Below are 15426 nucleotides of genomic sequence, written 5' to 3'. Positions count from 1 at the left end.
CACTGTTTTTTTTCTCTTGTTAGGAGCTTTTCTTTTTCTTAAAAAATATATATAATGGGATGCCACTAGCCACGTAAATTGAATTAAATTAACTATACACTAGTCAATTTAAATCAATATTTATAAAAATAATGATCAATTCATTTGAAATTAAAATTGACTTAAAAATTAAACTAATACCTTTAATTTTATGGATAGAAATTATTAGTTAGCTATTATCATCACTATTTCTTTTAGTATTTAATTGGAGGTAATTTTTTCTTTATGTTTTGCTTCATGGCAAGGGAAGGTACTAATAAAAGTGGGTTGGGATGTTTAGTTGCTGATGATAATTGGGTTCTGGACATCTTGATTATGATTGAGTTCATATTGAAAAGGTGAAGTTTCAACTCTATTAAGGTTCAATAATTAGGTTTGTCTCACATATAAGTTTAAGACTCGCTTGTACAGACCGAATAAGGCTCGGGTTTACATGTGGTAGGCTCAGTTCAATTAACTTGCTGGATCCGTGGGGCAGTGATCCTGTAATATTCGGGATCGTGTCCACACAGCGCCAAATGAAATTAAATGGCTACCTGATAATGAAAAAGAGCGTAGTAAGTCCGTACGTACGGTCAAGCGTGACTATGGCAGGAGGTACGAACACAGGATGGCGGTTACGCGTCACCAGAGAACAAAGAAAAAAAAGGAATAAAGGAAGTAGGGGGAGACAAACCATACCAAACTTACTAAAATACACATTGAACTTACCCTTTACTGGATCTCAGAACATTAATTGGCGTCATTTGTAGGAACGAAGGAGATCTTTTCATCACCGGAGTTCTCATCCTCATTTCACCCACTGAGATCCACATGGCCAACCACGATGAAAACCATATTGAAAACACCTATGACCTAAGTTCAACTCAGAAAGAACCACAGTTCTCATTCTCTAGCCCAACTGCCCCACTAAACCAACCCCCTATATTATTCAGCCCTTCACCGAGCTCAGCTAGAACCACACATTGAACTATCTTATCTGATAAAGAGCTACAAAATATAGCTCTCCAGTTATAAAACACTATTCAATGGCTAGTTCAGATATTGCTTTGTAATGACCCGGAAACCGGACCGCTACCGGCGCTAAAATTCAGATCGACTTAAGGTCGCCGGAACCCATAGCAAGCCTAACATACATCCTGTACATCTGATAATGTATGGAATTTGAAGGTAGGAATTCCGGTGCCGGGGTCTAGCCGGGTATTACAGCAATAGAAAGGGCTTAGCACCCCGTTGAGTGTACCACCTGCCACTGAGGGGTTTAACGTCAATGAATCCCAACCTATATTAAACTATCAAGCTCCTCAGCAGAATAGTAGGAGAACAGATGACGGGGATGGAGAGACCAGTCGGAGAAACGAGCCGATAGCTAGAATAAAAGGCATGGTAGTAAGGGAGCTCATGTAAAATGATGGGGCTGAGAGTTATTTCTCTGAGCCAGCGAAAATGTCGGAGAGTGAAGAGTTAGAAAGAAACTACCACCTGGAGAAGAGGCTCAGGAAGGAGGACGTAGATGTAGATAAGAAGTTAGAAAGGCTAAAAGTACAGCTACTAATGGAGTTGGGAGCACAAGACAATAGCAGTCCCCTATTACCAACTTCATCACCATTTCTGAGACGAGTTCAGCAAGAAACTATTCCCAATAAGTTCATGATGCCAACAACGGCAGCTTATGATAGGATGAGAAACCCCAAGGAGCATGTTTTGAACTATAAGACATTCATAGAACTGCAAACCTACTCGGATGCCTTGATATGCAAGGTTTTTCCTACCACATTAATAGGACCAGCCCAGGCATGATTTAACAGCTTGGAGGCAGGAAGTATTAGGAGCATCCTTGACTTGGCCAGCGTGTTCATTAGTAGATTCATCGTCGAGGTCCCTACAGAGAGAAATACAAGCTACTTAAATACCATTCAGTAGAGAAGGAATGAATCCTTAAGAGAGTACATGGCCAGGTTCAACTCTGAGGCTTTGCGGATACCTGAGCTTGATTTATGCAAAAGGGCACTACCTCCCCAGAGTTCTTCGGATCATTATGCAAAAAGCCCCCTACCACCTTGGTGGAGTTGATGAAAAAAGCAAAGAAGTACATAAGCCAAGACGATGCCTTAACCACAAGCAAGTTTGCCAAGGATGATAGAGACAGAGGAAGAGCCAGGGAGGACAAGAGACAAGACAGGCATGAGATGAGGCATGATCGGGGACTAGAGGCATTGAACAAACACCAGTGGGAGAGAAAGGAGCAAAGACCCTATCAATCCGGGCTCCCCATTGAGATCGCTCCCCTGAACATGTCCAGAGCCGAATTGCTCGTGGCGGTCCAAGACAAAGACTTCATACAATGGCCCAAGCCTATAAAAGCAAAAGCAAACAGAAGAGACCCAGATAAATATTACCAATACCACAAGACTCATGACCATGACACAAATGACTGTTACCGATTGATAAATGAGATAGAAAGACTCATCAAAAGAGGCCACCTCCGAAATTTTATGAAGAAGCCAAAGGGCTAAAGGCAACAACAGAATACGGCTGGGGAAAGGCCCAAGAAACAAATCAGAGCACCAGTAAATGATGGCTCCAGTGGACATTCAACATGATTATAGGAGAAACTGGGGGTAGCATGAGTAGGAGGGGGAAGAAGAGAAGCAGAAACGAAGACGAAAGTGGTGCCGAGGTGATGCAAGTTACCAAGCACTCTCTAATAACCATCTCTTTTTCCCCGGAGGATGCGCAAGGAGTGCGGATGCCTCATGATGATGCCTTGGTCATCGAGGTTGTCATCCATGACTTCAGGGTCCAAAAGGTGTTAGTAAACGACGACATCAAATGAAGATACCTGAAAAATAGCTGGTCAGAGATCAAGCCCCGATCAAGGGGATAGGGGGAACCCCAGTAGCAATGGAAAGAAAAGTGAAGGTATCCCTCACCCTAAGGGAGCCACCCTTGTCACGGACTCACTACGCAATATTTCTAGTGGTGAAGCGAACATGCGAAAGGCCTCTTTGTTTATTCTTTCTTTTAACTCGGCAAAGGCCTTATACTCCTCCAGTCGTGCTTCACAAGCCTGCTGGATTTTCTCCTTCAACTCTGTAGAGTCCCTGTACTCCTGTAACCGCTCTTCACAGGCCTATTGGACCTTGTCCTCTACAGTCCGAGCATCCCTCAACAATGAAGTACACCTCTCCTTCAGGGCAGAGACCTCTTGGCAGAGTTGTTACTGCTGAAGTCAGGACTCCTCCGCTGTCGAAGTCATGCCCTTCAGCTCCTTGATGTATTAACTGAGCTCCTGCTGGAGGACTGTAACATGAGCTAAAGCCTCGTCGAGCTGGGCCCTGTCTTCGTCACGATGGCTACAGGTCTCCTCCAAAGTGGAAAGTTGTGCTAAGGCATCGTCTCACTACGACTCTACTGCAGAAGTCTGTTGGGAAGCCTTGGTGACTTCCTTTCTCATCTCCCCTAACTGCTTGGTGAGGTCCTCGATTTGATTTTGGAACTCAATGATGTGCCCATAGGCCTCACCAATGGCAACTATATTCTCCTCCTGGCGTGCCTCAACGATGCGTTGATCCATTGAGCTCTGTAGAGACTGGTCCCGGGCATCAATTTCCATGAACACACCCAAAGCCTACCACTAAAAAATAAAAATAAAGTTAAAGAAAGCCAAAAGAACATAAATACTCTCGAGGAGGACAGACAATTCACCATGAGGAGCATCTCTCTCATATTGTCCCCAAAATCCTCCCCGAATCACGAACTGAAGACCGCCTGTTGTCTGGTAGAGCAAGCCAGATGAATGACCAGAGCAAGAAAGCGGGGATCAAAAGCATCTAAGACCCCTCCAAACATCCTCTCATGCAACATCTTCACCACAGAAGCTAGGGTAGACTCAGCAGTCACTTCATTGGCGTTCAACAGCTCGCTGTCCGGGACAGATGATAGGTGCTCTACCGCCTTCTTTCCTTTATCAATGGGAGGGGATGGGACTGCCCTTGCAGGTGCCGAGGTATGGGCACACTTAGCAACCCTACCCTTAGTCGAAGGCTTCAAAGTTTAGGCCCGCTTGGCAACCCCGCCCTTGATTACAACAGTTCCCACAGCTTGGATAGGTGGAACATCCAGAGGAGTGGTCATGGTGCCCTCTTATGAGCTACTCTCATCCGACTTGCTGAGCCTAATGGGCTCCTTAGGAGTTTCCTTGGGAGCAGGAGGAGTCTTGGTAAGGGCCAGTGCTTTAGCGAGGACCGACATCCTTGATGCTGTGGAGCGAGAGCTCCCTATCACTGGCACCAAAGCCATAGAAGGCGCAGGGGCAGGGTAGAGTGACAAGTTGCGGATGCAGGGTCTACGGCCTGAAAGACCTCCTGGGTCACATCAGCTATAGTTTTGTTGGCCTTAAAAACGGCCAGAGTCACCTTCATGTTCTCTCGGGACAAGGTGAAATTCTTGGAAAGCTTGATGGTATCCATTGATACATCAGAAGCTGAAAAGAAAATATTGATTCAGTTAGAGCCCGAAACCACAAAAGAAAAATATAAAAAGAAAAGAAAACCATAAAAAAATACTAGCTTCCCGACTGTTCTGCAGGTTGGACATAAACATGTACTTCTCAATGTCATATTTTTTCTTTACAGAGGTCAGTCAGAGAAGGCACATTTGGTCCACTAGGCTTAATCTAGAAAAGTCATTATAGCCTTGAGAGACCTCCTCGTAGGAGAGGTCGACATATCAATTGATCCTCGAGCTCTCTTTTAGCTCGACAACGATGAAAGTCTCGGCCTAACCTTTTATGAGTCCTTATATCCAGCAAATATGGACAATCCAGCCCAGAGATCAAAATAATAGAACCTATGGGTAGACCTAACGAGGCGAAAAAAAGTGTAGAACAGCTCAATAGAAGGGGCAAAACCCTAACACAGGCAAACAAACTCAAAGCAACACATGAACAAGATGGAATTAGGGGACAACATCTAAGGAGTCACCCTAAAATGATGAAAGATCTCAATGAAGAAAGAGGTAAAAGGGAAGGTCAATTCAAAATCGCACTGTTTGACAAAAAAGACCAGGTTTCGCTCTTATTAGGCATCTATCAGACCAGCTGGCAGTGGGTAGGGGAGAACAATCCTAATTTTATAGATGGTGATGTCAGAATAGTCGCTGAAAAAGTAATGAGAAATAGAGGAAGGGGTGATAGAGGATACCAAACCCACTACATCGGAAATTCTAGTAGAAGCTATGAGAAGAGTAAGATGTACCTCGAATCAGAAAAGCATGAATTACGTGGAAGAGAAAGGGCAAGATAGCAGAAGCAGCACAAGAGGTAGAGCAGCAAGTGAAATCAAAAGCGTAAGTTTGAAATGGGTAAAGGTGAAGAGGAGACGTTTTGACAAGAAATCTCCCAGGGCCGCACAGTAATAATTGGAGTTTTGGGATTTACCCCCTCATTAATCATGGAATAATTAATGAGTAGGTAAAGGGACACTTAATGATAACCGGGCCCTGGACACCTCGACTATGGCTGAGCCCGTACTGGAAAGGTCAAGCCTCAACTCTATTAAGACCCAACGATTAGGTCTGCCACACATATAAGCCCAGAACTCGCTTGGACAGATTGGACAGGGCTCGGGCCTACATGTGGGAGGCCCAACTCGATTAACCTGCTAGACCCGTGGGGCATAAGACCACGTAACACTCGGGATCGTGTCCACATAGCGTCGAATAAAATTAAATGATCGCCTGACGATAGAAAAGAGTGTAGTACATCCATACGTACGATCAAGCATGACTATGGCAGGAGGTATGAACATAGAATGACAGTTACGCATCATTAGAGGACAAAGGAGAAAAAAGAATAAAAAAAAGCATGAGGGAGATAAATGAGACTAAGTTTACCAAAATACACATTGAACTTACTCTTTACTGGATCTCAGAATATTAGTTGCCAAGAAAATAAGTTAGGAATTATGTTGCAACTCATTTGCATGCCATTAGAGATGAAGGTGTTTATAGCTACTTCATATTTGTGGGTAATGCCGTTTCATGTTTTCTACTTCCTACAATGCAATGCAAGTGCTATCCATTCATTTCTAAGTTTTTTAGGTAATTCTACTCCATTTTAATGAAATATTCTCTTATTACCTTACCCCCAATAAATGAACTGGATCAATGGTGGAGCTAGCCAATAATTCTCCCTTCTTATGTAAATTGCACCAAAATAATTAATTATATAACTATTTCAAATAATATGATTATTAGAAAGGTATATATCATCATGATTCTTCCTTTCTCCTCTAAATTTTTTTATTTCAATTCTTAAAGATATTTTTATCAGTCAATCCTAAACCTATTTTCATTTAATCAATGTAAAAAATAATTAATATGTGGAGAATAATTAAAGGAATAAATGAGATGGCATTTATTTTTTTTAATTACTTGAAAGTAGAAAGAAAATTGTTAAAATTTTATCATTTATCAGTGTCACTGTGTGATTGGAAGAATATATTTTCATTAGGTAGGTTAGTATAAATAAATTTATTAAGTAAATATGAATTTTTTTAATACATTAACGCCATTTTTTCTTTAAAATATTATTTAAAAGAAGTATAAAAAATTTTATTACATAATTCCCCTATAAGATACTGTGAGATGACACAATTTCTTTTTTCCCTTAACCAATAATTTTGAATTTAAATTTTAAATATGCAACTCTTTTAAAACTTATGAACAAGTGCTTTCCATGATATCCAAATTTTTCAAATAGCCAGTGGTTTAGGAAAAATAAAGCATAGGACAAGATTTTACCAGCAAATCTACCTTTAAAACTCAATAGTATTAGTCTAAGGGATTAAGATGAAAATTTCTTTTTGTTTTAATTATTATGTTTTGATAATTTATTAAAAAAAAATAGCAATCTAAAAGCTAAATACTAATAAAAGTAGTGTGCCAATAGGTTATGGTTATTAACCATTCATTTAATTATAATAAATTTTTTTAAATTTTGAATTTCTTTTTTTTTTTTTTTTGAAATTGGGGGGTTGGGGAGTCAAATCTTAGATCTCTTAAGACTACAAGGATGCACTTTCCACCAGACTAAGTCTTGGAGTGCAAATTTTGAATTTCTTTTAAAATTAAAGTTTTTAAATTAAAAAAATTAGAGATAAATTACACTTTCACCCGTATAATACTACCAAACTAATTAAATTATTTTTATATTTTATAAATTAAATTAAAATACTCCTACAATTTAAATCTGTTAGCAATGAAATACAATCATCCAATTTAGCTGTTAAAATTTTCTAATCTCAAAATTACCTTTCACTCTCCATTTCCTTCCTCAAGCCTCTCTCTCAATTAGCCATGGACTCAATGGCACTAATGGAGAATTATACTTTGGTGGCCAAGTTCTATAGGCAAACCAACAAATAATAACCGAAACAACAGTGGCAGCAAGCCAGTAGACCCAACTCCTAAGGGACGGATCCACATTGGTGCCAAAGGAGCCATGGACTCCTCGAAAATTTTTAAATTATATGGAGGTGTTTATGTAGTTTTATACATAGCAGAAAAAATTATATATTTACAAAATTTATTAGTTAGTCTTTATTTTAAAATTACTTTATTAAATTTTTTTTAGTTTATAAAATTAAATTTTTTAATATTTTTATCAAATAAATTCTTATTCACCTTTAATATTATTTAATTCATTTAATTTTAATTATTTATTTTATTTTATCCCTCTCATTCTCCATTTATTTCAATTTAAAAAATTTATTTTTTATTTTTAAAATTTCAACTCCAATATTTAAATTTTTTAAAATTATCTATTCATTACGTTAAATTATACGTATTTTTATTATTAAAAAGTAATTATCTCATTTAATTATTTTTAATCTATTTATGTAATATAAATTATTTATTAAATTATTTAAATATAGAGAAATAAATTTTAAATTTTTATAATTAAAAGTATTTATAAGTAATGTTTTATTAATGAATGAGTTTTGTGGACTCTTTAAATTTAAAAATAATTTAATTTTCAAAAATATAAATTTAATAGGTAATAGGTTTAATAGGTAATGGGTTAGATAATTTAAATTTAAAATATTTAAATATAAATCAAGTATTATTTTTATAGATAATATGTAAATTATTTAAATTGAAAAAAGTAAAATGGAAATATAGTTTTTATAACTAATAGGTTAAATAATTTAATTTAAAAAAAATAAATTTTATAGTAAATATTATATTAAATTATTATGTTACTCTCATAGTATTAATTTCTTTTTTTATGAATTTTCAAGTCACAACTACATTCGAAAGAGTTTTTTATATAATGAATATTATTAAAAGCCATTGTTTTTAATAAATTTGTATGTAAGCTAACGGCAGAAAGAATTTTTTCTATAATAAATATTATTAAGAGTCGATTTTATAATAAAACGAGAGATAAGTTATTTACGGTTCATGAGTAAGAAAAATATAATCATAAATTAAAAAAAATAAATTTGTTATTAATATAATTTATTTAATAAAAAAAATAAATTGTAATTTAATTATAATATTTTATAAATTTTTATAAATTTTTTAAAAATATATTTATTTTGTATATTTTATATTAGGTGTTTTGTTTTTATTGACTATTTTTTAAAATCGGGCTTTCCCAACAAAATTTCTGGATCTTTCATCAGGTTGAATTGTTGGCATGACATTATCATTTCCAATTAAGCCTTTGCATGGTGATCTACACTCTGATTTTGGTGGTGCTGAATTTTGTTTGGCTGTTGTGATATGTACAATTCTCTTCTTTCTTGCCTCTTTGGTTGCCGAGGAATCCTACTTCAGCAACTTATCAGTAACTTGGGTAGGGAGATATTGGCACGGGTTTGATTTTCATATCCAATGAAAACATAACCATGGGCCTGAATAGATTAGTCTTATCTCTTCGATGATGAATACGAGAGAGATTGAGAGATCCTTGAGGAAGATGAGTGAAAAAGTGAGGGTGATTTAATTTATAAAATATAAATTGATTAACTATCCTAATTAATAAAAATAATTAAAGAGTTATTCTGATTTAATTTATAAAATATAAAGATAATTTAATTAGAATACAAGAGTAATTATTTTAAAAAATTAATTTTTTTATTAAAAATAAGAGAATCGATAAAGAATAAATTAATTAAATTATTTTTTAAAGTTCTTTATTACTTTCAATTAAAATAATAAAAAGCTATTAAAAGTTTTTTTAGGCGTGTTGCATTAACATGGCACTAAAGTAGATGTATAAAAAGGTAAATAAGTTCAGAAAATTTAGGTTATCTCAATTGATTCATTCAAAAAAAAAATTTTTTAAAAATCTAACCATCGAATTGAATTAAATTTAATCGTTCGTGCTAAATTTGATATTCAGAGCTACAAAAAAAGTATTTCATTTCTCTATTACTCTAAAAAGATTTCTAACTTAATGAAAAATGGCAATTTGATATCTTATTCTAAAAAGAAATAGGTTAATCTTCCATATTTCTTTTTGTTAATATAACTATGTAAAAATTATTATTAACCCATCATAAATTGAAATAATAAATCTAAATTTAAAAGACAATTTATTAATAATATTAAAAATTTGTTATTATTTCTATTCAAATTATAATAGAAATATTATTTTATTACATAAATATATATTTTTAAAAATTAAATTATTTTTAAAAGATAAAAATAAAATTCAAACTTATAAATTATCTTATTTTAAATGGGAAATTGGATATTATGAATAAAAGAATTAACTGTCTCAGTGGTCTTGACATACAACAGCCCTGCACAGCCGACGATTCGGCTGCAACTCACGTGTTTATAACTTCCACACACCTCCCCTCGATTTCATCGACGGCGCGATCAACGGGACTCCATAGTTCCCATTAATAGCACACACGTGTCCATGCGTCGACAAGGGTGGCACTTTCCTATTGGCAGTAGGAGGATATACGAACACGTAACAATCAGAATTTGAGAACAAAATCCACCAAATTTTTTCCTCATTAGGAAGGTCTGAGAGACAAGCGTTGCTACGGTTGCGACCATGATATTATCACCACACACGTGTACAGTCAACTAACCCCATGAATCCACGTGTGAATATTTTTCTTGTTATAGATTGCCACGTTGCTTTTACGTGGTGTAGCATCTCACCTTTAACCATGGTATATATGTATAAGAAGCAAGGATTTTGCATTTTCACGCATGGCTGTCTCCGTTGACACCTTTCAAAGCTATTTTTAAAAAATTTCTGTCTCTCTCTGTCTCTCTCTAAATCATGGAGGGTGGTGGATTAGGTGTAAGGATTGAAAGAAAATCATCAATAGAAAGCGAGCCAAGGACTCTCACAATTGATCAAATCCAATATGCAAGGGTATTATTTTTTTCTTTTCCAATGCGAAAAAGAAGGCTAAGAAGATGGTCGACGTAATTGCTAAATGAAATGATTTTGTGTGCAGGAAGCAGCTTTGTATGTGGTGAATACGAGAAGTGAAGAAGAAGCTGTGAGCATATTCACAGAGGTAAGAATGAATCTGTACAAACTCCCTTTTTTTTCTTTCTTTGTACTGTATTTTCCTAAGTTTGTAATGCATGATGCAGAACTCCGTTGTTGTGCATGGTGAATATATATATATATATATATATATATATATATATATATATATATATGGGGTCTGTTTGCTTTTGAAAATATGAATTCAATCAGAAGGAAGGAAGGAAGGAAGGAATGAAGGGTTCCTCACCTAGTGGGTTGATATGAAATAATTAAAATAATGAATAAATTAAATAGCCAATATATTAATTATTATTAATTTTCTCTAGCTATTCAAATCTAAATAAATAAAAAAAAAGCAATTGAATTTTAACGTAATCTGAAGTTTCTGCTGATTCAATTCTAATTTTAATCCTTATAGAAGAAAATAGAATACCCTTTTTACTTGTATTTCTAAATTGGAATTTGTTACTCTATTATAAATTAAAGATATATTTCCTTTACTAAAATGATAGGAGAAATTGGGTTTGCAGGGTTTACAGCCAGTGGTGAGTGTGGCACAAAGTGCAGGTGAAGCAATGGATTTAGATGGAGAAATCAAGTGCATACATGCACATTTACAACTTCTAGCCGGAATAAGAGATGTATTATCAGCACCTTTCTAGCTTTCTTCCATAGTAATCTACCATTTTTATTCATAGTTACATGCTGTACATATTGCCAATCTCATATATACATAACCACAGTTTTAAGAATTCATTCTCAGATTTTTCCCCTCTTTAAAGATTTTTTTTTAAAACGTAAAAAAATTGGATCTCATTGTTTTTATACATACACTTCGATTTGAAATAAAGAACTTTACAAAAATTTAATTCTAATTGATTTTTTTTTCAATTATTTTATTTAAAAAGTTTTCGTTTTAAAAAAATTAAAGTGATGCATCTTATTACAGGATTCCATTTAAATTATTTCTTCAAATCATATAATAAAAAACAAGTAACATCTTTAATTAATTACTATTTCTGTGTCGCAATATATATCGTGTAAAGTTTCTACTTCTAGCAAGAAGTGTCTACGTGAGAGAGAATGCAATATATTCTGTGGGAGGCAAAAGAAGTGCCTACGTGAGAGAGAATGGAGACAGCTAAAGAGGCAAAATGAGAGAGATAGTAGAGAGAGATGAGAGCTTGTTTTTTTTTTTTTTTTTTTTTGCCCTTCCTCCATTTCACTCTTATATTTGTCATATGATTTGATAATTGGAAAATTGATAAAAATAAATTCTATTACAAATATAGCAATTGAATAAGCTATTTTTTTTTTTTTTTTTTTTTGGGAGGGGGGGGGGGGGAGGCGGGGAGAAATCTTGAAGAACGCATCAGATCGTGCGCTCCACCTTACTGAATTACCATTCCAATTAATTTGAAAATCTCTCAAGCATTCTCTTTTTATTGGTGTACATGATATTTTTCATGATAACCAAGCATTTGATTGCATAGTCAGAGTAAGTATTTGGTTAACTAACTGTCACAAGACAGTTAAACAAGCTAACTAGAAGACTCGTTGCAGAAGCAACTCACTTTTAAAAGTACTTGTGCAAAGCTGAGTTTTCAAATAATGCTGCGTAGTTATATAGTAATATGCTAGACTACAGCTTTGTTGATTTTGTTTACATTTAGATGGCTAAGTGGAGTAAGAACAGTGGATGTATAGCACCTAGGGATGGGATGGCCATGAATAGTACTGGCTTTGATGCTCATCAGCTCATGTTCATACAGCAATCTTAACTGGGCTTTATGAAAAATGGTGTGATGTCATACAACTATTAAAACTATTTTAGACGAGACATGTTTTTTCCTTTCCAAGTCATTCACGTAAAAGCCTTAAGCTATCGACAATTATCACGCAGGAACATGTTTTCCACTGTTTGAAGTGGAAAGATGACTACGATTAATATGGAAAATGAAATCAATGTTTCAGCACACAAGTAAACAGGTCCTAAATGTTTCTCAGCTGGTGAGGGCATAAAAATTTTGCTTGGCAGAAAAAGGCTGCCGTACCCTTAGTTAGGTCCGTGCCCCACATAATGGAACACAAAAATTTCCATAATAATAATAATAATAAAACTAGCATTTCTTATCTCCATGTCTTTTTCCCATCTTCACGCGTGCGACGAAGTTTTGCTGTTTCATGGACAAAATTTGCAGACTTACGACGATTAGCAATGCAATACAAGTCTTCTGAATCAAAGCGGCGGCTCCCATTAGCATACAAACCACCAGTGTGGACTTGTTCGTATCCACCACCTTCAGTAGATCAATCCAAAGGCTCATCAAGATCCATCAGCTCCAAATATTGCATTTCATCTCCTCCAAGCATTTGGTCCCTGGTTGGCGGTATATAATCACCAAAGCTATTTAGGTTGCCCAGGTCTCCCAAGCCATCATAAATATCAATGCCGTCTGAACTTGGATTAACCACATTGTTTCCACCATCATTGATATTATGAACCTGCTTTGAAACCACCATTACAATCTATTTCAATACAAGATACAAATACAAGTGCCATAAAGGGCCAAACTAAGCCATAATTCAGAAATTACATCGACCCTAAAAAATGCCTTCCAAACTAGAATGAATTACATGAAAATGTTAGAAGTAATAACTATAATTTTGAGTTTGTCTTCATCTATACATGAGATGATTATTACTCCACTACAAGACAACTTTTTATGACTTTTCCTCCCAAATCATTTTATTTAAAAAATTTAAAATTAATATTTCCATTAAAAGTATTCAGATGTTATGCCAGATAGCAAAACAATGACCCAGGAGTCACAATAATAAAAAGCAAAGAAACATCAAGGAACAAATTCATTAAGTAGAGAAAACACTGGCTATTCTATTTCAGTTAAAAAGAGTAGAGAAAGTCACAAACCTCATTCATGTCATTGGTTAGAATAAATGGGCTTTCCTCCGAGAAGATGGCCAACATTGCAACAACATCATCATTCTCCGTTCCAACTTGGGGAGGCTCTTCTGATGCAAAATCATCATAAGCATCCACTGCATCTATATGTGATATAGATGGCAACTCAGATGGACATAAGGCAGTAGATCCCGGACTTTCCTCTGAGAAGTTGGCCAACACAGCAACATCATCATTCTCAGTTCCAACTTGGTGAGGCTCTTTTGATGCAACATAATTATCAGCAACCACTGTGTCGATGTTTGATGCAGATGGCATCTCAGATGGACATAACGCAGTAGATCCTATGCATGTGCCTTCTGGCACATGTGGGTTTGTAACTACAGAACCATTTGGATTAACTGGCACTGGTGCAGACATGATAAATGACGAAACAAAATTAACCTCCTCCTCCTCCTCCGCCTCATCATCATCCCAGTCTTCCTCCTTAAATGGTGCTCCATATTGAGCCCCATTTTTCGGGCCACGTCCATCTTTCTTGAATATTGAACAAAGCACATAAGCATCCTGCGCAACTCCCCTGAGATCCAGCCCCTTATCTTCAAGTTTGTATTCATGCATAACCCAATCAGTTCGATCCCCTTTAGGAGCTTTGCCTCTGTGAAAAACCAAGGTTTTTATCATCCCCACAATCTTATCATTATAATTAATAGATCTATCCCTGCCTGTGATTTTCCAGTACCCCAAATCAGTGGCACGGTTCATTCTAGCCCCACTTGCATATTTCTTCTCTCTGGGGCAAAAGAAATACCATTTGAGGTCCCCAGTCTTCAAATAAGATTTATCTGGAAGATCCCAAGGAGCAAACTTGTAAATATCAACCTCTGCAATGGCATCTATGAGAAGCTTCTTCCCCATCACTTTTCTCTTCAAATAGTACTTAACAAGTTCAACATCCGTTGGATGAAATCGGAACCCTGGAGGCAGGGATTTTTTCCCCATAATTGGAGCCTTAAGAAAACCCACTATGAGCAGAAGTTATTGAATCCACTATGCAGTATTACTTCCCGGAGCAATCAAAGTATGCTTGCGCAGTACCAGACCCTATACAGCAGTTTTGCCTCTTGCAATTAAGATTAAACGAGATGTTTATCTTATAAACAAAAGAAAAACGGGAAACAGATCATCAAGTCCAATGTCGAAACAATATCTTATTCGAACACCACAATCTCCCCCTGCTCATAAACCCAAAGTCACACCAAAGATATGTCGAATTTTTCTCCCAGAGATCAAAAGACATTTGATGCGCAATACGTACCTGTTTTAAACATTATCACTAAGCGAAATCAGTTGCAAGACATAAACAGTGCAAGAATCCTATATAGATTATACTCTAAAACAGAACATAAAGGAAAGAATCCGACAAATGAAACAAACTGAAACCAACACGAAACTATCAGGATCGTCAAATATAAACAAAGATACGTCGTCAAGATAACATCGGACAAAAATCCAAAGATAAAGAATTTGACCACGGTAATTGAAATTTTAAATTTCACACAAAGAAACCGCAGGAGAACGTAGAATTTGTACCTAATGGATAAAAAAACCATTGAAATATGATCGAACGAAATCAAATGGAAAAAAGAAAAAGAGGAACAAATAGATTAAAATCAAACCTAAATTCTTGTCCCCCAAGAAAAAAAGAAAAATAGTAAAAACCAGGCAAGAACTGAAAAAAATCCAGATTAAGGAATCATAAAGACAAACAAACCCTAGAAAGATCGTACCTAATGAGGCGATACGCCTGAGAGCAGGAAGGATTAGCAGAGAGCGAGCCACCACTAGAGAGTGACAGAGCGCGAGGGGATTTGCCTTCCTTATATATACACAAATGGACGAGTGAAAAATAACACGTTTTTGCTTCTTGGAA

General features: G+C 35.8%; 2 protein-coding genes across 3 annotated transcripts; one reads left to right on the top strand and one right to left on the bottom strand.

The window, feature by feature from the left end:
• Positions 1–10267: 10267 nt before the first annotated feature.
• LOC110628895 lies at positions 10268–11883 on the top strand. The gene is made up of 3 exons (XM_021775718.2): positions 10268–10447; positions 10533–10595; positions 11101–11883. The coding sequence occupies exons 1-3, from the start codon at positions 10352–10354 to the stop codon at positions 11230–11232; spliced, it is 291 nt and encodes a 96-aa protein (XP_021631410.1). The 5' UTR covers positions 10268–10351; the 3' UTR covers positions 11233–11883.
• Positions 11884–12478: 595 nt separating this feature from the next.
• LOC110628177 (NAC domain-containing protein 82) lies at positions 12479–15426 on the bottom strand. 2 transcript variants are annotated; one of them, XM_021774699.2, is made up of 3 exons: positions 15284–15426; positions 13503–14811; positions 12479–13078 (listed from the first exon to the last, which is right to left on the bottom strand). In XM_021774699.2, exons 2-3 carry the CDS (start codon positions 14493–14495, stop codon positions 12881–12883), a joined length of 1191 nt encoding a protein of 396 aa, XP_021630391.1. In that variant the 5' UTR covers positions 14496–14811; positions 15284–15426; the 3' UTR covers positions 12479–12880. The 2 variants fall into 2 exon arrangements, with proteins under 2 accessions (XP_021630391.1, XP_021630392.1); XM_021774700.2 differs by having other exon boundaries at positions 12479–13075; positions 15284–15425.

This window comes from Manihot esculenta, chromosome 12 (genome assembly GCF_001659605.2).
Source record: "Manihot esculenta cultivar AM560-2 chromosome 12, M.esculenta_v8, whole genome shotgun sequence".
NCBI classification, from domain to species: domain Eukaryota; kingdom Viridiplantae; phylum Streptophyta; class Magnoliopsida; order Malpighiales; family Euphorbiaceae; genus Manihot; species Manihot esculenta.
This window is presented reverse-complemented; position numbering and strand designations above follow the sequence as displayed.